The sequence below is a fragment of the Rhamphochromis sp. 'chilingali' genome (genome assembly GCF_963969265.1).
Source record: "Rhamphochromis sp. 'chilingali' genome assembly, chromosome: 12".
NCBI lineage: Eukaryota > Metazoa > Chordata > Actinopteri > Cichliformes > Cichlidae > Rhamphochromis > Rhamphochromis sp. 'chilingali'.
Window position 1 is genome coordinate 32,597,841 of NC_137939.1, and position 27,779 is coordinate 32,625,619.

Genomic DNA, 27,779 nt, shown 5'->3' on the forward strand with positions numbered 1-27,779 from the left:
TGCTCCCAGCGGCTGGGCAGGGAAGGAGCTCTGGCTGCTTTATTATTGACCAGGCGCCGCTGTCCAGGGTGCTGATCTCCCTCTGCTGACGTGTGCGCTGCGGCCACATGCGCCGGGAGCCCGCGAAGTACAAACCCGCACCAGGACCCCTCTGCTGGGGACACCGGACTAAAACTCTAGCAAAGGTTAACCCTACAAGTTCCGAGGAAGCTTTTTAAATAAGCAGATTGGAAGAAAAACTCAGTTTAAAGGAGGTGCAGGATGTAACGAAGGTGTTTCGTTACTTGTTTAGAGTAATTTGTATCTTTGTTTTAGGTAACCCTAACCCCAGTGGACACTTTTCCGGACATATTTGCACTCTGCATTTTTAAGAAAACATTTACACATTAAGAAGCATGTTTTCAAATATTTATTGATTATGTATTGATCTGTGTAATTCCTTCTGTCAGGCACTTGAGCAGCTACAGGTGGACAGATGCTGTAAGATAAATACACAATATTAGCCACACTTGTAACTGTGTTTTAGTGTGGGTGCTGATTTTTAGTGCAACCTGTTTTCTCCTTTGTCTTCTCCAGGGTGTTCGGACCCCTTGGGACACACTTGAGAGTGCTTGGAAACACCAAGGAGGAAGTTGGTGGAGAGCTGCCACCTTAAGCTTTTAAATTTAAACTTGGATAAATAAAAATAAGAAAATGTGGGATGTGTTAAATCCTGTCTCTGCCTGCGGTGACTCTAGCTTTGCTGCTCAGTGGTCATTTGTCACAAGTACATATTACACATAATACAAAGTCACAAAAAAGTAAGCCATACATCTTCATAGACATTGTGCGGTTTTTTTCTTGGAAGCGAGTAGAAGTTTGAAACCCCGGAATCTGAACAGAGACAGAGGCTATTTTTGTATCTGCAGCACTTACTCTGGCCAGTCACACATTCAGATGGATGCAAACTTGGAGTTTAGTATCTTGCCCAAGGATACTTCGACACATGGACTGGAGGAGTCAGGGATCACTCCACTGACCTTCCGATTGGGACACAACCAACTCTACCACCTGAACCACCGGTGCCCCAAGGCAAACAACACAACCAAAGACTGTGTTAATGAGTCCCGATAAACATGGTGCATAAACATCTGTCCTGTATTCATGTCTAAGAATGTTTTATTTCAAAGACAGTAAATATTAGACAAATCATATCCTTTTTCAGATGAAGTTTTGTAGTAAATTAATAACTAAAGCATGAGTTAGCTGCACAAATGAAAACAGTCTCAAACACTACACAGGCACAACTGCAGAGGTGTGGTAACAATGGTTAGAGCTACAGAGCTACATGGTTATAAACACATTAAGAAAAAGCAGGATGGGGGTTAAAGTGCGTGGACACAAACACCACCCTATGGGACGAAGAAGACACAGAAGACAGACCAAACTACATCTGCATGACGAGACCAAACACTTTAATGCCTCATGAAAGAATCACAATCTAAGCTCTAGTAATTCTGTCATGAGGCATTGAAATGGCAAGGCATTTAGCTCAAACTAGCTAATGAAACACGATTTAGAACTAAATCGTGTTCTTCTGAATAGCTTTGGCCACTCGGGTCTTGTTAAAACCAAGAGGAAAAATCACTGCAGCCTCATCTAATACAGGGTCAATACATCACCATTCAACAAGCAGAAACTGTTGACCACGTACAACAATGCGCTGTCCTTAACAGAAATGTTTTGACTTAAACGATTGATTATGTACCCGATTTGTTTATGCTGACTCCTAGTGGCCCTTCTTTGTAATGACTGGGCCAGTTTTTTAGCTTCTCGTTGGAGTGTTAGCTGGCCACGGAGAATGCAGCTGCACACATGCTGTGCCTTTGAGTTTATTTGCCTGTAATCAGCTCCTTTACTACTTTTGATAGCTGGATAGTGATTGATCTGTCATAGTGTTTCTTATTTCCTCTGACGTTTTAAATCTTATTAATTTGAAGAAGCTAACTGGAAGGTGCCATCTTGAGTAAGCTAGCTCATTACTGGTGTGTTCTGCCTTCTCGGTAAGCTGCGAAGTAGTTTGATTTATTTTGCTGAATCTGCTGCCATTTGCATGGAGTAATATGCTTGTATATTTCTGTGATCTTTCAGTTTTATTCCGCTGATATTTGTTCAGTAAACCTTGCAAAGAATTCAAGGACTTGTTGGTTTATTGGAACATCTACGTGTTAACTGGCTGTCTGGCTCTGCCTGAAATGCACTGCGAGGACAGCATACATCAGTATAACTTGAAGAGTGCAGATAATCAGTAGAGCAAAGAGGAAAAAGTTGTGACAGTTCTTTAAAAAAACTCTAGTATTTAGTGTGGTGAAATATTGTGTAATTTGATAGTTAAGTCATCTGAAATGTTAAACGTCTCTTGGGTGGAAAGTGATAATAACTCTTCGTGAGTTATGAGTTAAATAGACACAGCATTTTGGTAAAACGCTGTAATTTAAAAATTCTGAAATCACCTGGTTTAATACAACAGAGCTTAAGTCAAACTAGTAGCAAAACTGCTGAATCAAGTACAAGTAATCTAAATTGTACTCAAGTGCAGTCATTTTTCTTGCCTCTGGCCTCATATCTGGGGTCCTTTCCAGCTTTTCTCATTACCTTTTCCAACCCTGACAGCACCACTCCGCCTGAGGGTCATTTCTGACCCTCATTTCTGAGACCACATTTTCGTTATTCACTCCCAAAATTAAACTCTTAATGCAGTTTATAAGCCTCCTTCTCACATCCAGGAGTGGGTATTGAACCTTAAAAGAACTAGTTTGACATTTAGGCCATGTTCACACCCAGTATAGCCCTGCAGTGAGATTCAGCACAACAACAATGCGGGGTTGGAAAAAAAAAGTTGAACCAAACTGTTGCTGCAGGATCATCTGGCAAGATGTTGTGTTGGTCTGTCAAATACATGCTGCACTTCTACCTCACAGTGTAAACAGGTACCACAGGGTTTCCAGAGTTATAAAATCCTGTCTGACAGTAATGCATGGATTACTGAACGAGCCTAAAGATTCAGTGGGTGTGTCTGCAAAGTGTCCGACAAAGATACATAAAATGACAGTAGAAAGAGGCCAATCATCACAGGAAGAGAGCAAGAAAACTGTGTAGATACACAAAAGGAAACTTAAAATGACCACACAGTGACAAAAAACAGCTGCAGAGACTAAAACATCTACAAAAAACATAAAGTGAGAACAAAAATATATTATTCTTCACAAAAAGGAGGAAAAGACAACAATAAATGAAAACTTAAAATGACATTAAAGTCTCAAAAATTGACATTGTAGGGATGCAAAACAGCTGGTGAGCCTAAAGCATCTAGATAGAGACATGGTGACAATGAAAAAGAGATAATGAAAACTATAAAGAGACACAAAATAACCACATGGACTCAAAACTGCTGCAACAACAGAAACATTTGTAAAGACACACAAAATGACAACACAAAACAACTACACTGACAGAACAATAACAATGATGAAATGCAAAAGGACCACAGAAATTGCAACAAGCACTAATCACAAAGAAAGACCAACAAAATAGAAAAAATGACAACAAAAGCAAATTAATGATCACATTTAGTAGATCACAACAATGATGGACAGCCACGTAACCACAAAAGACTCAAAATGACCACCTAGAGATGCGAAACAGCCACAGAGTCGTTTCTGAGGAGAAACAAAAGGACAAAAAGAGGTAATCTGTCACTTAAACAGACAAAGACAACCACAAAGAGACATGGAAGGAACACAGAGATTTAAAAAGACATTAAAGAGGATGAAGATGGTCAGGCAGAGACTCAAAACAGCTGGAGACAGTAAAACATCTGAAAAATGACACAAAATGACAACAAACCAGGGCAACACGAAGACAAAATACGAAGACAACAATGAAGAGATATGAAAGGACAACAACGAGACTCTGAAATGTCACAAGTCACACAAACGAAATGACCAAAAAAGATGCAAAAAGCAAACAGAGTTACAAGCAGATCACAAAGAGATGAAAAAATGAGGTCGGTCATCGCAACAAGAAAATAAGTCAACCATGAAAAGACATAAAAGGACCAAAAAGAGACTCATAGAGTCACAAAATGACAAGAAACACAAAAGAAGACCACTATGTTAACTCACAGAGTTGTAAAGGCCTTTTTGAGGGTCATGGTTGGATTACCGAATTAGCCCACAGGGCTCAGAGAGTCAAAGAGTCACTGGGACCACATGCAAAGTGTTATACATTACAAAAACAGTGAAGAAAGATAAAGGAGCCAACAAGAGGCTCAAAATATCCCCAGAGTCACAGAATGACCACACAGAGATGCAACATGACAACAAATGACAACAAAACTACAAAAAGACCACATAGATACACAAACACAAAACAAGGTGGCAATCAATCGGGGATGAATAACACCACAGAAACAGACAAAAATGAAAATTAAGACATGGAAAATGTCCACAAATGCACAATATGTCAACAGAGAGAAATAAACGGCCACAAATGTGAAAAGATTACCACAAAGATGTCATAAAACAAAATGTCCCATGAAGATCGATACTCAGAGTCACTGTGTGTCTGATGAGCCATTAAATATACCAACTAGATACTTCAACAAAAACCAAAACGTGTGAAAAAGAGAATTTGCGGTTTTATGTGGGGTTATGTTTGAGCAGGACTATTTCTTGGCGGGAGTCCCAGCCAAGCCCTCGCCAAGAAACAGTCCTGAACATAGCTGCTGCTGCTGCTGGCTGTGGCTTCATATCTACTGTATAAACAGTGATATCAGCCTTCTCATCTAACTCTTTTTTTGGGAACATTTTCTGCCCTTTTCCCAAAGTATATTCAAAGGCTTGACGCTCTGGGTCTTGCTCAAGGGCAGCCCAACATGGTAGGTGGATGAGCACAGGTTCTCAGCAAAAATAAGACCAGGTATGGGCCAGATTTGTCAGAACCACTAAAAATACAGTTTCTTATTCAGTGTTTTTGCTGCAGGTTATTTTTAGAGGGCCACAGCAAAAGTTGGCTTCAAATAACTACCACCAATACTAGAACGAATAATTGAGTCTCAGGAAATAAAGCAGCTTATTGTATCTTTTGCCTTGAGGCAATGGTGTTAACCTCTGAACCACAATTCTCCAAATACACAAAACATGTACAAACTGAAACGTGTTGAAGTGGATTAAATGTTTTCTATTCAACACAAATAAACAGTAAAAGCTAAACTCTGCTCTTCACATATTTACCTTGAGGTCAAACTATTAAACCAATGGGGCATGTTGATTTAGACTGTACATGAAGGGACAGAAATAGACTTTAACTGCATCCCTTTTTCTTAATGCACCACTAATACTACTGAAGCACTTTTAAAGGTGCTTACTTTAAAGTCTTGTGTGTAAAAATGGATTAAAACATCCCCAATCACCAAATGCTTTGAACACAATGTAAAGACATAATCACTTTGACTCTATGTCTCTCTATTTTGTTGAAGAGATAGCGACTGCAGTAGAAACAGAGCTGGGCTGTACCGTATTTTTCAGACTATAAGGCGCACTTAAAATCCTTTAATTTTCTCAAAAATCGACAGTGCGCCTTATGTATGAATTGTGATTGTGCTTCCTGACCTCGAACCGATTTTATGTGGTACACGGCGCTCGAAAAATCTGTCAAAAAATGTTTTAGTACAACTTTGGAAGACATAGGTGTAACAATTAAGTTTAACATCCAGGCATCCATGAAAACAGAATTTATTAAATTTAACGTAGTTAGCAGGAAGTTAGCTTGCTAGTTTCCACCTAAACATGATATCATGTAGCATGTTCTGACTGAGAGATTTCTGAAAAATTGAAAACGTACAGCTCTGCTATCACTTACAACATAAATGAAGACAGAAAACTAAACAGCAGTGACTTTTGTAGGGTTGCTGAAGTTTGGCTAGCTGGTATATAACGATATAAAATTCTGAATTTCATGTCACTTTTTTACAAAGTATTCAGTGTGTAAATCCTCCGAGCCCTGTTCCATGACAAAAATATACTTTTGTCATATTTTGAGTTTAAAATGACCAGTTTGTAAGTGCTTGTCTTAATAAGAATAACTTCCTGTCTGAATGTATGAATCCTGCAAACTCCAACAACAAGCAGAAGAATGTGCAAGTTGCTGTAAGTAAACTTATATGTTCTAAAGGCTGGAGTCCTGACTGTAACTCTACAAAATAATATTATTATTATTTGTTTGTTCAATTAATTTTGCTAAGGAACTGATGTGTGAGAATGTAAAAAACCAAAATATTAAACAAGCTTTTATCGTCAAATTGCCTGTCTTGGACAAAAACGCTGTTCTTTCAATGAAACTGAGCGATACTCAAATGTTTTACTTTACTTCAAAATTAATTCTATATGATTGGGTTCATGTTTGTTTTGGCCTTTTTGCCAGTATCTATGATCTCTCTTTGCTTCTGTCTCTTTTCTCATTCCCCTCACATTCCAACCAGTCATGGCAGATTACTGCTGGTTCTTTCAGCCGGTCTCTTCCTGTTAAAAAGCAGTTCTTCCTCCCCACCATTCCCAAGTGCTTGATCATAGAGAATCGTCAGATTGTTGGCATTCTCTCTCTTCCTTACTTTACAATATTAAGAGCTTTAAGATGCCTGATGCTGTGAATTGGAGATATATAAATAAACGATTGTGCATAATAACAGCTACAGTTTAACCAAACACAACAGAAAAATATATATATTTAGTGAGCAGTGCATCAGTTTTCAAACTCCAACAATATAAAATATAAAGTTCTGATAAATATTCCTGTAATTCACTTCTTAAATAAGACTTGCATAGTATGTTATATTTTTAATTTACATGAATAAACCGAGGCTGCTCCTTTATTGATACTTGATACTAACGGACCCTGAGATGAGATTAGAATTCATTACATTTGAGCCAAAACACACCACCCACTACTCTGTAATACAGACTTATCCTCTATAAAGTGGACCTCAGCATGCCTAAAATCTCTATTAATATCTGCACAAAACTCTCAGAGTTGGCCAGTCGCTCCACAGGCGTTGTCCTTGTGTCAGGTTGTGAGGCTGTAAATGATGCTGTAAAGAGGAGAGGAGGAAGCCGCCGCGCTGCTTTTTATCAGGATGGTGCGACAAGGTAATTAGGGAAACATCAGAGACTCGGGTCAAGAGGTCACTTTAATCTGCAGCTTTCAGAGAAGAAGATGCCTCATTGCGTCTCCCTCTCCTGCTCTCGCACACTTTGTATTCTCCACCGCCGCAGCACTTCCCACAAAATCCCCTGTCACATTGATCTTGATTGATTTTTCACACTCTAGTTTGTTACAGTTATGGATTTATTTTAAGCGTAACATTTGTTTTGAGATACGGTGCCAGACTTCAGCTATCACGCCACCGTTTCCTTGTATCTACAGCTATATTTGTATGTGCACTGTTGCAGCGAGGTAATGATTAAACCGGGATGCAAGAGAGCGGCCCAGGTGCTTGTTTATAGATTTTTGACCATCGCAAAATTGGTCAAATTCAATATGCTCACATTGTTTTCATACAGAGCGCTGGAAAAAGGTTTAACACTCGTGATTTTTCTAACATAAATTAGCATTAGACAGCACAGAAATAAATGCTTTTGCAAATAAACTATTACATTGTGTGGGAGGGCTTGTTATGATGATGCTGTGGGGGGTAAAGTAGGCTACTAACATTTATGTTTAATGGTGTGTAAACTTGATTTCCTCAACTCATCTTCTACCTTTGCCTTCCCCATTCTTTCTCTGCCTCCTGTAACTCATTTTTAAAACTATTTTCTTTATATTGCCCATCAACTGCAGCGCTTTCTCCCAAATGTTTTTTGTTCTTCTGATGTATCAACAGACTACCTAAACTACCTCCTCACCAACACCACCCACTATTTTCCAAATATGTCAGTTAGACTGATATTGTCCCACCATATTCACCACGCCATTTATTAATCATTGTCGATCTGTCCCTCCGACAAAAACATTTATCCCTTATATTTGGCAAACTATTTGAATTTTTATTCTTGTAATCTTAGCTAATTGTTTGAGCTGTTTAGCTGTTACATTTAAATATTTAACGTTTTTAGCAATTATTTTTATTATAATCACTCAGTTTAATACACAGTAATACGCATATATTATTCTTAGCTATTTCAACAGTTTATCTAACTTACTAAATCTGTTACTTTTAGCTAACTTACTCTTACTTATAGCTAATATTACTAAATTGATTTATTTGTTATTTAACGCTAACTCACTAAATGCGTTACTTTTAGAGAGCTTACTAACTCTTGAAACTTTGAGCTAATTTTGTTAGTTGTAGCTATTTCACTAAAATGGTTTATTTGTTACTTTTAGCTAACATACTAAATTCATTTTTTTTTTAGCAAACTTACTGAAATTTTTACTTTTAGTAAATATTAACATATTTATTCATTCAATATTTAATATGTTTTGCTAACTGCTGAAAAATGGTTGATTTATTAACTTCACACATTTAAAAGTGTCTACACATTTCTAAATATTTTAAACTATATCTTAAAATTTTGTGATAGCTTTTGGTTACAATTTGGTTTATTCTTCACTCTTAGCTAACTTGAATGCTTGAATTACTTTTACCTTAGCAAAAACTAGTTGTAAATGTTTCTAAAAAGATAGCTAAAGATTAATAACAGTTTAAGGAATAGATAATTCTCCCAGTGGTTAGTAAATGATGTCAATAATTTCTTTGCTATTAGCGAGGCAAAATGAATCAGAAAATCTCCCATAACTAAATAATTTGGGGATTGTTTCTTCACGTGGAGGTGAAGGCATGAAAATGGAATATCTTATGAAAGTGAAATACCAATTCAAGACCTGAATGCTCAGAATAACTTCTTATATCACCTGCACTGCCGTTCCAGCTAAGATCTAACAACATGCATCCCTGCTCTGTTTCATTATTGATAGGCAATATTGACCTGTTTGTCTCTCTTAACTGATGAGAATGATTTACCTTCCTGTTTGTCCTCGCTGAGCTGTGAGAAGAATCTAGATACAGACCCAATAAAAGCATACAGGTTTATTCTCAGTAACTGCAGCATCGAGGACAAACTTTCACCATTGATGCAGCAGGTATGTATACAAAAACACATAAAGACAAATTTATTAAGACTACCACTGAAAGGTTTATACCACAGCTGTCCTAAATTAACAGTATTGGTAATTGCCAAAATAATGTTTAGTGTTGCTGTAATGATTAATTCACCAGTAGGAACAAACTCTTTTATCAAAATAAAGTTTTTAATGATAGAATATAATTGTTTTTGTCCATGAATTTTAAAATTTACTTGTTTACTAAAAAGCTGAAAAAGGCACATTATTACCTTTTGATTAAGATGTCAAATTACAGTTATTTATTTGGCTCCCTGAACAGAAAAAAATAGTTTTAACAGTTGAATACACTTGATTAATTTTTGACTTCTCAGAGAAGTCCAGCGTCAGCTCAAATTTGGATATAAAAACGTGATATCTTTAAAATATTTGTGTTTTGCTTTAGTTTGTTAGTTTGTTTTATGACAGGCGGTCACATAAATTTCTTAAGCACTGAATTCCATTAAACTAACAGCTTGTTGGGGTCCTTTGGTGGCTCTGTGAGTCTGAGACGTCATAATACAGGGTCAGTGAGGTCAGTTTATATTTTATCATAAGTCATCTGGTATCAGTTTTAGTATGTACATGAACTGGGAAATTATGAATGATAAAGTTTCCAAAATGAACATTTATCTTTACCTTTTTACATTTCAGCATTTATCATATTGTGACCCTCTATTTTTTATAAATGTCCCTTTGAATGGGCTTAAACCCCAGTTTCAGAATCAGTACCTAATTGAACAACTCTTAATACCAAAGAGTATGTTTTATTTGTGCAACCCGACATATTTTTTTTGGATCTCTTCATTAAAAGATTTTTATTTTGTGGCCTAAATCAAATTTGCATCGTTAGTGCTCAAATTTAGCCTTGGGATGGACACAACTATTTCATCCCAGAGCAGAAAAGAACAGCATTCGTGAACCTTTCATTAAAAAAGTAACCGTTTGAGTGCAACTCGCGGTAGTTGAGGTTTATTTTTAACTTTGGTTTGCCAGTTTGTTTTTACCTTAGGGGCTGGTTTGTTTATATTGAATTTGAAAAAAACATATTTTAATATATCTTTGAGCCTTGCACTGTGAACTCCAGTGGATTCTGAATGCAGGGCTTTTAGTTGTAATAGTAGAGTATCCTCTGCTGGAAATACTATATAACAGGAAGCAGTTTGTTGGTCCCTACTGATCTGAATACCATGCCCCATGCTGACAAGCTATACATAATTAGTTCTGCCTAACGGACAAGCCCTTGTAAAATCCATTCACCAGAGCGCTGTGATATAATGGACCAAATGTTTTAAGATCCTGTCTTGATGCGCTTGCAGAGCCCATGCTATATCTGTAAGAGGACAGATGGCCATCCCTGTTGGTGTGATTCTCCACAGCTTCTCCAAACTAATACACCCGGCATATGGACATGCAGCACAGGGTGGGGGACTGGCACCGGGCCCTTGGGACAGCACGCTGACAGGACAGGGGACAGTTTCTAAAATGCTGGTTCCCAGCCACACTCAAGACCCAAAGCCCTTAGCAGGCATATTTCACTTACATAAATGTTCCTGCGTCTCAGGGAAACGAACCCGCAGGTGCTCGCTGGCGGGCTTCATCCAGCACCAGAGATTAGGTCACGGCTTTCATGAAGCAGGGGGCAGTGGTGCTGGTGACAGTCTGGCATGGGCCATTAAGATGAGGGCAGAAGAGCAGTTTATCCTCATTTAGGATAACCTTGGTTGAAAGGTATCAGGATAATTTCCTTGTGTGTTATCTCTATTCTCCTATCAGAGTGTTCTTGAGCTCTCCTTCTGCTCTCGCCACACTACCCCCCTCCCCCCAACCCACCCAACCACCCACCCACCACCACATTTCTGGACCGATCCCAGCTAAAGGGATTAATGGCCTTCTGAAGGAATATCACAGGATATAACAAAACCTACTACCAGAATGAATTCATTTCACAGCTGCCACATCGATGCAGTCCACCTTCAGCTGGGAGGAAATCAATCTGTATGATGCCAGTCACAGGGAAAAGGCACCTCTGTGTAGAGATTCTTTGCTTGTCTCGAGGTATTTACACATGTCAGAGCAGGGATGAAATAGCAGTGAGTGGCGGAAAAAGAAATGGCAGCTGCACAGACTCTATACTGCCATCATGTGGCGCAAGGTGGCACATTGAAAGTCTCAACTGCAAGCTGGCTCCACAGTTTAAATCAGCTTTAAAGGAAAAATTCACATTACCATTACGAAGGTGCAAACGTGTTGTTTCCACCACCGGGTTGCTTTACACAGTGACAGCATAAATAAACTAAGAAGAAGCTAAAATGAACGCGTTCTGTACCCAGTAAAAATGTTTACTTTGTCACAATCTTTAAATCTATCAGCTGATGAAGGCTGCGAGGGTCTGGGCTTTCCTCAACTATAGAGTGGAGCCTCCTTTCATAAAAGAGCCATTTGAGGTCATTCAGCCATCTGACCAGGTTGGCTCCTGAGCAGCATCAGAACAGAGAGATTACATCTCTTGGCTGGCTAAGGAACTCCTCAGTGTCTCCCCAGAAGAGCTGAGGAGGTGGCTGGGGTGAGGGAGGTCTGGGCATCTTTGCTCAAACTGCTGCCAAGACCAGGATAACTGACAGAAAATGGATAGATGCAGCTGTCAGCAAGTCACCCTGGTATTTGTAGGAGTGATACCTGCAGGGCCGTGCCTAATGTGGAGCACAGAATTTAATCCACTGCCTTTTTTTACTACTAACATCCATCCTCCACTTTCTTCCACTTATACAATTCAGGACACCCTTGATAGGCAGGGCTAACACAGAAAGACAATCCCTCTGAGTTTGAACCCAAAACCTTCTTACTGTGAGGCAGTGGTCTTAAACCACTGTGCCGTCCTGTGGCAGAGCTAGAAAATTTTACATGGGTGGGCAAAGGAGGGGCAAGAGGTCTAGGTAGGGTAGCGCATACCCCTTCAGTGAAGTATGTGAAAATCCCCTATATGCAAATTAAGTCAACAAAATATCCACAAAACTGTTTATTGTATCTTTTCTTCAAAGAAAACAGACAATTTTTTAGGTTTAGACAACTGGTATTTTAAAGCATTTTAAGGACATAAAAGTTGGGGTGCAGCTGGGGGGGAAGAGAGGCTCTACAGCAGTTGCCCCTTGCCCCCCCCCCCCCGTGTAGATCCGCCCCTGGTGTATTGAATATTATCTTGAAGTCTGGGTTGCATGTGATTCACGCTGATCCTACTTAAAGTGCTTTCACATAGGGTCTGATGAGATGTTTCTCACTGTAACAATATCGCCTGGTCAGCAATGTTCCAGGGAAAATATACCTCGGGATGTTAATCACAAGTGAACAATGGCTGCAGATTGATTTACTTGAACAAAGCTCTGATGAGTCAGTGAAATCCACCCGACTATCAGCTGAGCACCGCTACAACGGGAAGGTACAACTCACGGAAATCTGACCTTTTGCACGTAGTTAACAAGCTCAGTGTTGCTAACCTGCTTCAGCTTGATTGACGGCCTTGAAACAGGATCCGAAACATTTCTCCAATTTACACGTGGACCCTAACAAATGCCTGTTGTCCGTAATTCTATTAATGATTATTCATCAGCCGACTCCCTTATCACCCACCAGGTCACTGGCAACCCACGATAACGGTTGAGTTTTATTTTGCAATGTTCAGAAACTATGAGATAAACATTCAAAACAAGTTTTTTCTTTAGCGTTAGTTTTTCTGTTTAATGCTTTTCCATTTGGTTGCTACATTCAAAACAAAATTTAACCCTAATTGTAGAAGGGCTGCCAAGAACTTAGTTTAAACATCATGCATTTATTAAACTTTAAAAATGCGCATTTTGACAGGGGATTCCTTTGAACTTACAAAATAACTGGAGAAAAATATTTTAAATAAGATTTTTTAGTTGTATGAAGTTGTCCGATAGGTTGGCTCAGAATAGCCGCTGTTTTTGACTGAAAAGTTCATTTCACAAGGTACAGTCCTTATCAACTAACACTTTGGTCACATCCCACCCAAAGTGGATCACCTGAGACTGATATCTACAGACAGGCAGATGAAGGCAACCATTAATAATCCTCCTACAGAATTATCTACGGAAACCTTTTACGTCTCATAAATACCTTTAGTTTCCCCCTCCAGTATGAACCAGTGGACCGAGTGCTTCGTTGTCACAAGAACAGGAAATCTTTCCTAACAATCTTTGATTTTAACAGTTAATTGGCCTTTTAAAATGGTCATTTGATCTTACTTATTTTAAAATGCTATAACAAACGGAACCACAAATACGCAATAAAAAAAATAAATAAAAAAAATTGAATGTTAAATATACCTTTACAAAGCAGTGAGTGTCTTAGGTGTTTTTTTACAACACCACTGTAAAACAGGTGTGTTGATTATTGGCAAGATGAAACCATCTTTTGTTTTTATTTATTTTGACTGTCTTGTTTTAATAACTGCAGAAATATATTGGCTTTGGGTGCGTGACATTACATTAGTGATTCAGATCACACTAGTACCATTTTAGGAATGAATTTAGATAGGGTTCCTATTTTGAAAATTGACCACTCCATTTCTATCTTTGACTTCCTGCTGCCCTCATTTGCTACATGTTACAGTCCGTGGGGCGTCTGGTGGAATTGCAAGCATCACGTTGGCTGGCTTTATCAGAGCTAACATGGCCAGTGTGGACCCAGTCCTTCAAACAATGACTCAAAGAAAAACAGCTTCCAATTTGAGATTTTTATTATTTGGAAAAATTAAGTCTCAAAAATTCAACTTACATTTGAATAACAACTGCACGCAAATTCAAACTGAGGTGTAATATATGGCATAATAATGCTTAACATCTGTCATAATGTTTTGCTTACGACGAGAACTCCAAAGCAGCAGCGAGGAATCCGTAATCATTAAAGTCGACAGGTTCAAGTAAGACATGTAATTACAGCTCGTTAGTCCTTTAAGTTAAAAGCAATTCAAAAGAGGGGAAAATAAAAAAAAGTTTAAAGAGAGGCTGAGCAATTATTTATCAACAGGAAACGTTCCATATCGAGCAAAGCGATATCAAAACTACAACAAACCGGCTGTGCATCGTTAAACTTAAATAGATACGGAAAATATTTAACAAGCACATTTTACAAAGCATTTTAACACTGATGAAAAAAAGAAGCTGATGGCAAACAAAAAAGAAAAAAAAAAAACTGCACCAAAGAATCACAAGTTTTAAAATATTTAAGAAAAAGAAAAGGATGGCAACAAAAAGCACATTCTCACAATTAACACTATAAAAACCAAACTGGATTTTCAATAAACAGATTTGGCCAAATTCACTCGATTACTTCAAATTAAAAAAAGCACGTATTCAAGTTGTGTGTTTTTGAGATTTCTTCCAGTTATACAGAAGGTAACAAGATGTACCTTAATCCACTTGTCTACAACCAGAATCTACGCTAAGCGACGTCACTGTGCGACACTGAAGAAAATGTTAAATATAGGAAGAGGTGAGGATAATTCAGGCTTTCAGAGACTCTGAAACTGCAGGCAAACCTCATAGCAAGAGGTGGGAAACTACACAGCAAACCCATCAAGTACACTTTCTGTGAACTACAGTATGCAAAGACTATGTACAACATCGAGGCTGCAGCCCGTCGGCATTTAAAAGTTAGTTGGCTCAGTTACAGTTCATAAATATTTGAACTTCAAAGACTAGCAACTACATTTCCTAAAATAAACTACCTAATCCAAATTCCTGTTTTTTTGTGGAAAGAAAAAAAAATTACATACATTTTTAACCCTTTCAAAAACTACTTTACACCACATGTCCAGTGTGTGCCTTCTCACCCACCTTGCTGACTTTCTCATCATGCTGGGACATGTTTGGATACACATCACATTACCAGGAGTATATTTGTCGTTAAGAGGTGGCACTACATTAGAGGAAAAGTCAAGGTGCATACAAGTTTATCTGTTGGACACCGCACAGTCGTTGGGTTGGATTGTGGAACAAGATCAACAAAGAGGCTGTTGGTCTGTGCACGCCTGAGAGGACGCATGCAGAGAAATCTTGGTGCAATCGAGAAATCTGATACTCAAATCAAGGCTGGGTTGTGATACCGACAAGTACCACTTCTCATCCTTTCACACATAAGTATCCAGGTCTTCCAGCTTGCATTTCTGGAGTTTGTTGGAGTTTCTCAGTCTCTGGTGTATGTGTGTGCGTTTTGCTTTTCTCAGTGTTTTTTTCAGGTGCTGCGTGTCCATTTGGTGTTGTGATGGTTGTGGCTCTGTATTTATATGCCCGAGTGTCTGCCTCTAGATGTGCGTTATTCTGTGTGTACCAGTGTATCTGAAACTGCACCTACTGCGCCGTGATGTGAGACAGACTATAGGAAAGCACTTGGGTTTGCTCGTGGATCCTTCTGGTTTCTGTAGCGCACAGCAAGCCACACTCCCAGGATCTGTTAACAGAGGATTTACATGTAAGAGAACAGCATTAAAAAGGCCCTTAGAAGTTATTTTTCTCACCAAAGCTAGACCACAACTCACCACAAATGTGCTCATCATGTAACACAAAAAGGAAGGACAACAGTGAAGTGAAAATACTGGACAAACTTGAACAAACTGATAGCGTCATTTGCAACCAGTCTGTGCAGGAGGGAGCAAATGTGTAGCAATCACAAGTCATTTTTATTTAAAAGAAAAAAAAAAAAAAGTGAAGCTGTCTGTGAAACAGTCACAGCTTTTAATCTGTTAGTAGGGCAGCTGTGGCTCAGGTGGTAGAGCAAATAATCAGGAGGTCAGCGGTTCGATCCCCCCCCCAGTCCATCCTTGGGCAGGACACTGACACCTGAATTTCCCCTCATTCATTTACAGAGTACTTAGGCATGCAGGGTGTATGAATGTGTGCTTAGCACCGGCAAATTCTTCCCTTTAGTGTTACTGATACTTTGTGGGTTTTTATTAATGTGTGCCTCTGATCACAGATAGCCAGTAAGGATGCCAAGTATGGAGCAGCCACAGCAGGAGAAAGACAGGTTAGAGAAGATTCATGGATGTAGTGAAGGAGGACACGCACAAGATCGATGAAGAAGATGTGAGGAATAAGGCGAGACGAAGGCAGAAAAAAGTTGAAGTCTGACTCATTATGGTTTAGGCATTAAAATGACTTAAGGTTACACAATAAAACTACTCAGTTAACTTTCAAACACAGTGGTTGCTACTTTGTCCAAGGCTGTATTTATTGGTTTGCCACAATGACACGTCTCCCTGAAGAGTCTCATGAACATTCATGCTGCTCACTCTAATTACACTTATTACCACACATTACTTAAAAACAGTCATGAAACACGACTATTTCATGGTTTGGCATGAGAGCCATCTGGTAAACCTTCAGCACAGTCCAATAGAGTGGAGACTGCATAAAATGAATTTCAAAGACTGCATATTTAGATTTGGTCAGGACATTGGTAACAACTCCAACACTGTATAAATCATCTTTATTCCAACAGAGCCCAAAAATGTTCCGTTTTCCTTAGAACACCAACGAAATGAGAAAATAACAGTTCTGAAAGTAGGTCTTTAGAGCAGAATATCAGAATTTTACAATATGAAAATATATATGTGTTATATTATATGTGTGTGTCATCATGAAACAGCACATGGAATATGTGCTTAGACTGTTCATTAGTGAAAAATGAATTACACAGAAAAAAAGCACATTCACCCACTACTTTTAGATACACCTGTTCATTAACCCAATCATCTAATCAGCCAATCACATGACAGTAAGTCAATACATTTAGACACATAGGTGTTGTCAAGCCAACCTGATGAAGTCCATTTAAAGGATCAGATACAAACCTCAGTGAAGCTGAAAAAGAGCCCGACGCCTCCGAGGATCTTCAGAGCCTCTGTGGCATGATCCAGCATCTTCGTTCCACAGGGCACACATCTACCTTCCGTTGTGCATGGCTAGAGTGAAAGAGAAAGGCGTTCTGTCTTTTTGCACTATGACTCAACGGGTTGTCAGCTAAGCCAGTATTAGCTACCAAAATCTATTCTGAGAATAACAGTAAGTGCCCTACTTTTTCCTAAAGGAAATGCTTATGTGATTTTTGCTTGAGGCTCATTGTGTAACTGGAAATACAGAAAAAAAATCATTGATAGAGTGGGTAAAAAACAGAAATAAAATGGGGTTTATTTAGGCAACAACTGAAGTATGCACCTAAACCTTTCTAGTGGGTTTTTCCATGACTGTGTTTTTCTTTAGTTAATGAAAAAAATGTGATATTTGAGGCTTACAGCACGACAGCTCCCCAAGTCCTGGTTAAACTGCTGCAGTTTGCCAGTGGTGTTGAAGAGCCCACAGCAGTTGAGTTGGGTCTCCAAGTCTTCCTTGGTCTTATTTTCCATGATTCCCCACGCAGAGTTCAGAAGTGTCTCCTGGAAAATGTAAACATGACAAATAAAAGCCAAAGGCATTAAATCATATACATTTCATATGAATTCAGAAATGCAGATTTTGAAATAGACATTATGTTGGCTCACCTGCTGCCCACGGTTCATTGCCAAGCAGGAACATGAAATTCCAAATTGGAAGAGGAAGACAATGAAGAGAATGACCATGTACTGAGAAGCAGGGGTCAAAGAAACAACGGCAGCAACTCCACATTTCAAACAACAAAGAATAATCATCTGTGAACTGGGAGGGATTTCGGCCCTGATTTCTTAAACTGTATGTAAAAGATGGATGTAGCCACTGTGACGTCATCCAGCGGTTTTTAAGATCCTGTTTTTGAAGCGGAGTATTTTTCCCATCTGCATCCTAGCTATGCGAAACCGGATCAGAGCATAGGATGGACATGACTGAGAAACATGGGTACACTGCATGCTCTTATGGCAGTGATTTGTTAATTACACTGTAGCTCTGTTCCAACTTCAGAAATTGTACTTCATGTTGAATCAAACAAGACTTGGAACTGAAGCTCAAAGCCGAGCCCGAAAAAAAGCTGATCAGATTAAAAAGATCAGGGAAGTGTAGGGCCGTTTTCCCATCGAGTTTTATAAAACCATGCTGCCCATTAAGGCACTTCAGCACTGGCTTTACATTCCAGGCTTAGTTCTCCAAACTATCTTGCTGCCCAGATATGAGCTTGTCCACTGTTGGGAAGTTTGAAAGGAAGCTCCTCGACACACAGGTGAGGTAAAGATAAACTGTTACTAACAGGTTGTTTTACCTGAAGGCAGAAGAATTTGGACCAATAATTTGGGGGCTGTAATTCAAAATGATGTTTCTTTATGCACAATCACTCCAGATCTGACACAACGAATAGTGGCATTAATGTGCCACTCCAGGCTTAAAAAGACTGCCTTTATAACCCAGTAGCAAATATTTAGTTTTGTTTAACAGAGTCTAAGAGACGATCATTTGCCACTTTCCGTGTGTAGTTTTGTTTTTTAAAATTCTGCTGCTTCTGCTTTATTAATGCCAATACCAACAATTTCTTTTATTCTCTCAACTTCAGGCAGAAGAATGAGTCACAGTAAACCTACATAAAGGCCCACTTATGCAGGAATAATAATTCTGTTGTACACTGTGATGCTGCCAGAAACTTAAACTAACAAACATTTTTGGTGATACAACCCAGCACCTACATAAACTACATCCTGTGTTAGGTCTGACGGGCACCGCAAACCTTGAGACAGTTCAAAAGTATGGAAGAAGACTGGATGGGACTTAGGAAGGACAAACATTTAAACCAAAAGATAAGTAATTTTTCCCAAATAACCCAGATCTACTGCGAACTTGTGCATCAACAAAGCTATAAAGGATACAAAGAAAAGCATGACTTGGTGGTGGTGCATGGCTCCGATCAGTCCTACAACAGCGATGAGCAGCAGGAAGACGCCCACTGCAATGACCCCTCCGATAATGTGGATGCTGGACACCAGGCCGTAGCCCTTCCCCCATGCCGCGACTCCGATCAGCAGCAGCCCAACCAGCTGAAGGGAGCAAAGGGAAAGAGGTTAACCACGGTCAGCTGAGGCAGAGTGCATCAGATGGATCACAGCTTATCACGAGGTAACAGCACTGTGGTTTGATTACTACAAACACAGCTCAGTCTGTAGAGAAGAGTTCAGCTTTGGAGTTCAAGTGTGAGAAAGAGGCCGACTAAAAAACAAGTTTAGTGTTAAATACCTCACACAGCTTGAGGACATGAAGCTGCTGGTCCAGGACAGTGTTTTATGTATTTAAAAATGTATTTTTAAATCATCTGTAACCAATTCCAATCACAGTTATATTTTAGTGCATTTTTTATTATTCTTTCACTTCAAAATTGCTGAAATGAAAAACAAAACCATCTATTTAAATTGAGCACAAGCTGGTCTGGTAAACAAATGTCTTCAAGGTTGAGCTGATATGTTTGTCGACTCTGACCCTATTGACTGATCTCTGCTTGGTCACATCAATTTTGTGACGGCGCATGAACTGCATGTCAAAGAGTTGAAAGACACGAAATCACTACATGACAAAAATCTGACTTCTGTATTTGTGGAACAAACAGGGAAATTAAAACATCAAAAACTGAAGTCAACACTTCAACCTGCTCTTTCAGTTCAAAATACAAAAATATTGACTTACAATCATATGAGCTTTACGAAACTAGCAAAAACTCACCACTAAAATGTTGCATGAGTGATATTTTGGCAAAGAATAAACTACAAATTAAATATAAAAAAATAGGGATGCTCAGATCTGATATTTGGATGGGAGGCACGTCCAACGCGAACTCAAAAAGCTGGACTGAACATCCGTGTTGATCCATTTAGCCACACAACAGTGGGAAATACAAGTAGAGCTAATATAACATGAAGGAAGATAACTGCAGTCTGCAGGCATTTCACATTGTGACACAAACTGATATTCTTCACATGTTGCAAAACTTTATATAACTGAAAACTGTGGTCAAAGGTCGATGCTTTGGCCTTCCCCTCTCACGTTTACTTTTGCTCGTTACATAATGTCTTTCTGGTTTAATGCAAGTTAGCAACACTTGCTGGAAAGCTTTTATTGCACTTACAGTAACAAAACATTGTTGTCAACTCAATATTTCACTGCTGCCTCTATTCAGCTCTAGACATGAAGCGTGTACGTGTGTGTGAGTGAGGAGACTAAAATGCAGATAATGCCTGAATACACTTTTTTCTACTGTATTCTATAAATAATCAGTTGCTTAAAGTTGTTGAAGGCATCATTTATTCTTCATCTCGACATTTCCCCAGTTGGGAATGGGTCGTTGTCAGGTGACCGAGTATAACCATGATCAAGCTGCATATTTTTTCCCCTCTCCTTCTTGGGTTTCTTGAAAGGCGCTATACAAATCTATATTATTATTATTATTATAATAATAATCTAGTTAAAGCAATGAGTCACTGTTTAAATCTATAAATTAAACTTTTTTGTACTCCCCCCCCCAATTAATGTGTTAATGTTTACTTCCTCTCTCTACTTACATCCATTTCAGAAGTAAATCATAATCACAGATCCTTTTGAAATTCTACACCATAACCTGACATGCACCTCAATAGAAACCCAAGTTCAAGTCGATCGACGCAGCTTGGGACTATTTTGATTGATCTGTTCAGTTCCATCGAGTCCATCATCTATGCATTTCTGGCTTTTTCCCCCACAGGTATTGAATAATCATCGCCTCGATACAAGGATGTTAGCAAATTCCTGGATGGAGACTGCAGAATACATCGCAACATGGAAATGTACCAAGAATGAAGAAAAACGGACAACCGTATCATTTTGTTTCTACTGTGGCTGCCATCACATATAAAAACGTCATAAATGATACCAATGGCCACTTACATAGGTTATGATATAGGTTCTACAAAGATTCAGTGCAGACGTTTAAATAAGCATCGCAGGTATCAAAGTGTTCGTGTATTCAGCTCGCTGACGTCTGTTCCGATTCGATCCTGATTTAAAAACAAAAAAAATCTCAAACTCGTGACAGATGCGGTGACTCAGCCATCAACAGGACTGGCGGCATCACGTTCCTTTCTGACTGGGCAGGTCGTGTCACAAGTATTTCACTGGGCACCGAGTCGACAGGGACAGCGAGGTCTCTGTCCTGGTGTGTCAGTAACAGCTATGCAAACACCAGCTTTACTCCTGTTTTCACCAATGGCACACAGCACAGACGTTCGAGAGTTCAAAAGTTTATTTAGCCTTTTTTTCTTTTGCTTGCTTTCTTGACTAGTTTATTGTTAGCTTCATTTATTTTTACACCTGGTAACCTCATTTTTTTTTTCCCATTTTTAAAGTAACCTCTGCTTGCTGTCATTGGGCAAGGGGGAAGGGTACACCACAGGCAGGCAGACAAACACATTCACACTTACTACGTATCCTAACCTTAAAAACATGCCTTTGGACGATGGGAGGAGCCAGATTACCAGGCGCAAACCGACACAGCGAGAAGAAACTCCAAAACGACAGGTACCCGCTCGATTCAAACTAGGACCTTCTTACTCTGCAGCAACCATTTCAACCACTGAAACTACCTAAAAATACTTTGGGTTACTTTCACTCATCATATTTGGTCAGAGAGACTTAATAAAAGGCAGAAGCTACTTCAAAGAAGGACAGCATTACGAAGCAGAGCAGGGCTACAGGTATTGATTATTTTAGTAATAAACTATTCTATCAACTACTCCAAGTAATGGGATAACAAATATTTTGGCTTTACTGTAGATTTTCACTGTTTCACATCAAACAGGTGGCCAGATGAAGAACTCATGGCCACCTTTTCTCAGCAGTAGTTTTAATGGTGGTTAAAGGAAGAAGCTGAGTTCTCTGTCTTGGTAATGGCTCCACCTCTTTGCTGTGTGTAGACAGACTCTAGCATCACGTTAAACTATGACTTCATCGGCTTAATTGCTGCTGTTGTGTTATCAGCCCTTTTTGTTAAGAAAACTGAGGGCTGCTTGGGCTTAATGTTGTAATACAATATTATCATGTGTTCTCCTGAACCTGCCCACGCTCAGATGGTGAATTCTAAGAAATCGTGCATTAAACAAAGCATCGAAGCAAAAATTTGCATTTTATTTTTACTCATAGGGAGAGACCCTGCAGCAGGTCTCTCCTTATGAGGCAAAATTAGTCTACTGCAAATACATTTGCTGATCAACTTAATTTTCTTAAAATATTTGATCCATTTTCATTATTTCACTTTACCAATAAATAACAATTCAGTAAATTTATATTTGTTGATGCATATTTTGTCACATGAATTACAAAGTAGGAAATCCATTTAGGCTGAGCTTGATGTTTTCTTGTACATAAAGGATGATTTAAATTCGCCTCCTCACAGTGAGGAAGACAGATTATTAAATTTAACACTGGAATCAGTTCAGTACTCCATATTAGCAGACACCCAAAGCCGAGACATCAAACTGAAACTGGAAACTGCTGGATTGGTACATCCCTATTGATTACACAGAGTGTGACTGGAACAACAGAAACAACATCCTGCTGGCAATTCTAATGGCAAAAGAGCCAAACGGGACAGGCAAAAAAAAGAAACAACATCCTGCTTAAACCTACCGAGTTTTTGTACTGTTACAGTACTGTGCAAAAGTATTGAACCAATTTTGCTAGTAAAATGGGATTTAGGTTCAGAGATTCATTGAAGCATGTGCAAACATACATTTAAAATGAAGCAATAAAACTAACAGTCTGTGCTCTGTCCATATTTGCTATGACCACCTTTATTCTTCAGCACAGATCTTAAGCAAGCTTAATGTAATTTGTTTAAGTAATCTTCAGGAAAGGTTCTCCAGGATTCTTAAAGGGCACTGAAAACTTTTGTTTGGATGTTGGCTGGCTTTCGTCATGTTCTGTGCCAAGATGATCCCACACTGCTTCAGTAATGTTTAGGTCTTGGCTCTGGCGAGACCAATCATTGGCAGCATGTCTGGGACCATTGTTATGATGAAGAAGTTTTTGCCAGACTCTTTCCAGACAGTACTGCATCGTGGATCAAACTTTGTACTTTTAAGAGTGTTGATGAGATCTCCTACACCACACCACTGACTGACATGCAGCTCTTAACCATGACAGACCCTCCATCGTGTTTTCCGCATGGTGTAGGAGCTCACAGTTGTACCCCTTGATGATATTCAGCAAACAGTAGATTTTTTTTGTTTCTAAAGAAAATTGATTTTTAAATACTTATTATATGCTGCAGTGTCCTCCACTTGCCCACTTTCCTCAAGAATTTCCTTAAGGAGACACTGCACACCATACTGAGACATGCCAAGTTTTAGGCTCTCTGGGAATCACGTTATTTTTGTAAAAATACTAAAATGCTTTGTGCCTCTAACACCATGGAACATTTGGCATTTACTAGCAGAATGAGTGCTTAAAGAGGCACTTTTTTTTGTCTGTTATGTGTAGACGACATAGACTCTTCCTTTCAGGTTTATGCTTTAATAAATCATAGGTTTGTGTTAAGTGGCTAAACAGACACCACTGTATAGTAATCAGAAAGGGAATTAACATAGCGTATTATGCAAACAAAGCAAATTTCAGCCTGACAACGACCAGTCAAATCTTATCTTTCTTCACATTTATAGTCTTTGAATGTAAGAAATGTAGCATTTTCTCAGAAGTGGTGATCTGGACTTTGTCAATGAAGGAAGTATGCGTTTGCAGATTTTCTGATAAGAGTTTATGCTAGCTGAACTGAAGACAACATGTTGACCATCACCACTCACATGACTGACACAAAGGACAAAGGCAGACGCGCGAGCTGATTATATTCTCTTAGCACACACCCAGGTGACCGACAGCAGAGCTCATGAAACCATATCAAGCCGAAACGTATTAGTTTCACATTTTAGGTCAGCTGGCCTCGCAGGTAACGGGATCTTTCATACGCATAATGGCGATAGCTAACAAGCTAGCCGCTACTTCTACTCAGCTAACCTACGCTACATTACATTACCACTGTGCTATGGTAATATCAGAATATTTTACATACCAATAACCATCTGTAGAATGAACAAAGAGGCATGCCAAATAAAAAGTTAAAACAGGTCAGTACATTTCTTCGCCAGTGTTTCGCTTCTTCATTCACAAGCTAGTTAGCTACAAGCTAATGTAACCAGCAGAGACTGAGCATCCGTGTTACATACTCACCATGTAAACCACATTCAGGGAGCACAGGGCGTTTTTGGAACAGGTGAACCCGCCGCACACCATCTTCGAAACACTTCCTCCAGCTAAGCGAAAAAATACAAACAACCTGAACTAATATCCCTGCTAGCTCGCTCTGAGAAACAGCTGCGCTGATTACTGGAAGCAAACAGCACCGAGGGCGGATGACGATGGTGCATGACGTCAGGGCAACGACTCACGTCATCGTGTAAAGTTCAATAACCATTTTTTTTGCTTCCTCCTAAACGCCAAATACATGCATGGGGTTAACTGCTGACTCTAAACTGACCACAAGCGTGAGTGTGAATGGTTTCCTGACCAGGGTGACCACTGACCCGGTGATTCCCCCCACCCCACGAACTGAATAAGCAGATTGGACTTTATTTGTAATCCTGTCAGGGAATTTTTTTTTATAATAGTATGCTTCTGTTAAAGGTAAATAAATGAAAACATTTCACAGTATACTGAAGCTCTGACAAGAAAATACAAAAAAAAAAGAAAAAGAAAGAAAATGTCAACTTTTATGTACCATACTGATAGAAATGTAAATATACATCACCTACAAAATGTTGCTGGTGATTCATTTTTTTCCCTAGAATGCAGTTACAGTAACTCAGTGTTTTTCAGAGATCAATATCTCTGAAAAATACTTTATCAGGAGTGTCAGGAAAAACATTTGTTACTGCATGTGTATGTATATATATATATATATATATATATATATATATATATATATACAGTGGGGCAAAAAAGTATTTAGTCAGCCACCGATTGTGCAAGTTCCCCCACTTAAAATGATGACAGAGGTCAGTAATTTGCACCAGAGGTACACTTCAACTGTGAGAGACAGAATGTGAAAAAAAAAAATCCATGAATCCACATGGTAGGATTTGTAAAGAATTTATTCGTAAATTAGGGTGGAAAATAAGTATTTGGTCACCTCAAACAAGGAAAATCTCTGGCTCTCACAGACCTGTAACGTCTTCTGTAAGAAGCTTTTCTGTCCCCCACTCGTTACCTGTATGAATGGCACCTGTTTGAACTCATCATCTGTATAAAAGACACCTGTCCACAGCCTCAAACAGTCAGACTCCAAACTCCGCCATGGCCAAGACCAAAGAGCTTTCGAAGGACACCAGGAAAAGTATTGTAGACCTGCACCAGACTGGGAAGAGTGAATCTACAATAGGCAAGCAGCTTGGTGTGAAAAAATCAACTGTGGGAGCAATCATCAGAAAATGGAAGACATACAAGACCACTGATAATCTCCCACGATCTGGGGCTCCACACAAGATCTCATCCCGTGGGGTCAAAATGATCATGAGAACGGTGAGCAAAGATCCCAGAACCACACGGGGGGACCTGGTGAATGACCTGCAGAGAGCTGGGACCAAAGTAACAAAGGTCACCATCAGTAACACACTACAACGGCAGGGAATCAAATCCCGCAGTGCCAGACGTGTTCCGCTGCTGAAGCCAGTGCATGTCCAGGCCCGTCTGAAGTTTGCCAGAGAGCACATGGATGATACAGCAGAGGATTGGGAGAATGTCATGTGGTCAGATGAAACCAAAGTGGAACTTTTTGGTATAAACTCAACTCGTCGTGTTTGGAGGACGAAGAATACTGAGTTGCATCCCAAGAACACCATACCTACTGTGAAGCATGGGGGTGGAAACATCATGCTATGGGGCTGTTTTTCTGCCAAGGGGACAGGATGACTGATCCGTGTTAAGGACAGAATGAATGGGGCCATGTATCGTGAGATTTTGAGCCAAAACCTCCTTCCATCAGTGAGAACTTTGAAGATGAAATGAGGCTGGGTCTTCCAACATGACAATGATCCAAAACACACCGCCCGGGCAACAAAGGAGTGGCTCCGTAAGAAGCATTTGAAAGTCCTGGAGTGGCCTAGCCAGTCTCCAGACCTCAACCCCATAGAAAATCTGTGGCGGGAGTTGAAAGTCCGTGTTGCTCGGCGACAGCCCCAAAACATCACTGCTCTCGAGAAGATCTGCATGGAGGAATGGGGGCCAAAATACCAGCTACTGTGTGCAAACCTGGTAAAGACCTATAGTAAACGTTTGACCTCTGTTATTGCCAACAAAGGTTATGTTACAAAGTATTGAGTTGTATTTTTGTTATTGACCAAATACTTATTTTCCACCCTAATTTACGAATAAATTCTTTACAAATCCTACCATGTGGATTCATGGATTTTTTTTTCACATTCTGTGTCTCACAGTTGAAGTGTACCTCTGGTGCAAATTACTGACCTCTGTCATCATTTTATGTGGGGGAACTTGCACAATCGGTGGCTGACTAAATACTTTTTTGCCCCACTGTATATATATATATATATATATATATATATACACATGCAGTAACAAATGTAAATATACATCACCTGCAAAATGTTGCTGGTGATTCATTTTTTTCCCTAGAATGCAGTTACAGTAACTCAGTGTTTTTCAGAGATCAATATCTCTGAAAAATACTTTGTCAGGAGTGTCAGGAAAAACATTTGTTACTGCAAATACATTTGTTACTGCAAATATATATATATATATATATATATATATATATATATATATATATATATATATATATATATATATATATATATATATATATATATATATATATATATTATATATATTATATATATATATATAAAGTTATTTTTAAAAGGAAACAAAGCAAATACAAAAAGAAAATGTATAGAAAAGGATAGAAAAGGTTTTATCAGCCCCCAGTGTGTGATCTCTGTAGTGATGGCGGGACACTTGTTGTAACAGAGAGATTACAAAACAGGCTTGTTAATACATCAGGGATGTATGTGTGTGATACCATATGACAAAGGGAAACACAGATATGTTCAGTTCCGCTGGATAAGCCTGCCTGACTAAAAAAATAAAAATAAAATCCCCCACAGTGTTTAAAAGCCACAGTTTAAAGCAGTAGGTCACAACCCTTTGGTGCGTGTGATGCTTTTGAATGGAGAAACAGTGCTGTTGTGACCTCACGTCACTGACCTTAATGTAGATGGGTAACTTTTCCCTCAGAGACAGCTTCATTTTTAGGCGCCTCAGGAGGTTGATGCATTCAGCAGATCAAAAACAGTGTGAGAAAAGTCATTAATTATTTTTATTATTAATACACCTCCAACAGCTGACATTAGCTGATGTAAGTACGATCAGACTAATAGGAATCATCAATTAACATCATGACACTGATTTTGAGCTTGTAAACTAAGCTATAGCAATTCTTTTTTCTCCTTGACAACATTATACAGGTACATGTAGGCATATATAGATGAATGGATAACACAGCTATTGGTGTCACAAGCC

The 27,779-nt window shown here is 39.1% G+C and overlaps 1 protein-coding gene across 1 annotated transcript; it reads right to left on the minus strand.

The window, feature by feature from the left end:
- Positions 1 to 13,939: 13,939 nt before the first annotated feature.
- tspan31 (tetraspanin 31) lies at positions 13,940 to 24,603 on the minus strand. Its single transcript, XM_080897955.1, has 6 exons — positions 24,414 to 24,603; positions 19,040 to 19,207; positions 17,753 to 17,833; positions 17,507 to 17,647; positions 17,066 to 17,176; positions 13,940 to 15,663 (listed from the first exon to the last, which is right to left on the minus strand). The coding sequence occupies exons 1-6, from the start codon at positions 24,474 to 24,476 to the stop codon at positions 15,589 to 15,591; spliced, it is 639 nt and encodes a 212-aa protein (XP_080754081.1). The 5' UTR covers positions 24,477 to 24,603; the 3' UTR covers positions 13,940 to 15,588.
- Positions 24,604 to 27,779: the final 3,176 nt, after the last annotated feature.

Coding starts and splice junctions, on each gene's coding strand:
- tspan31 (XM_080897955.1), bottom strand. CDS start 24,476: ATGGTGTGCGGCGGGTTCACCTGTTCCAAAAACGCCCTGTGCTCCCTG. Junction 17,648..17,752: donor CAATGAACCGTGGGCAGCAG/GTGAGCCAACAT, acceptor TACATTTTCCAG/GAGACACTTCTGAACTCTGC. Junction 17,177..17,506: donor ACTTGGGGAGCTGTCGTGCT/GTAAGCCTCAAA, acceptor CTTTCACTCTAG/CCATGCACAACGGAAGGTAG.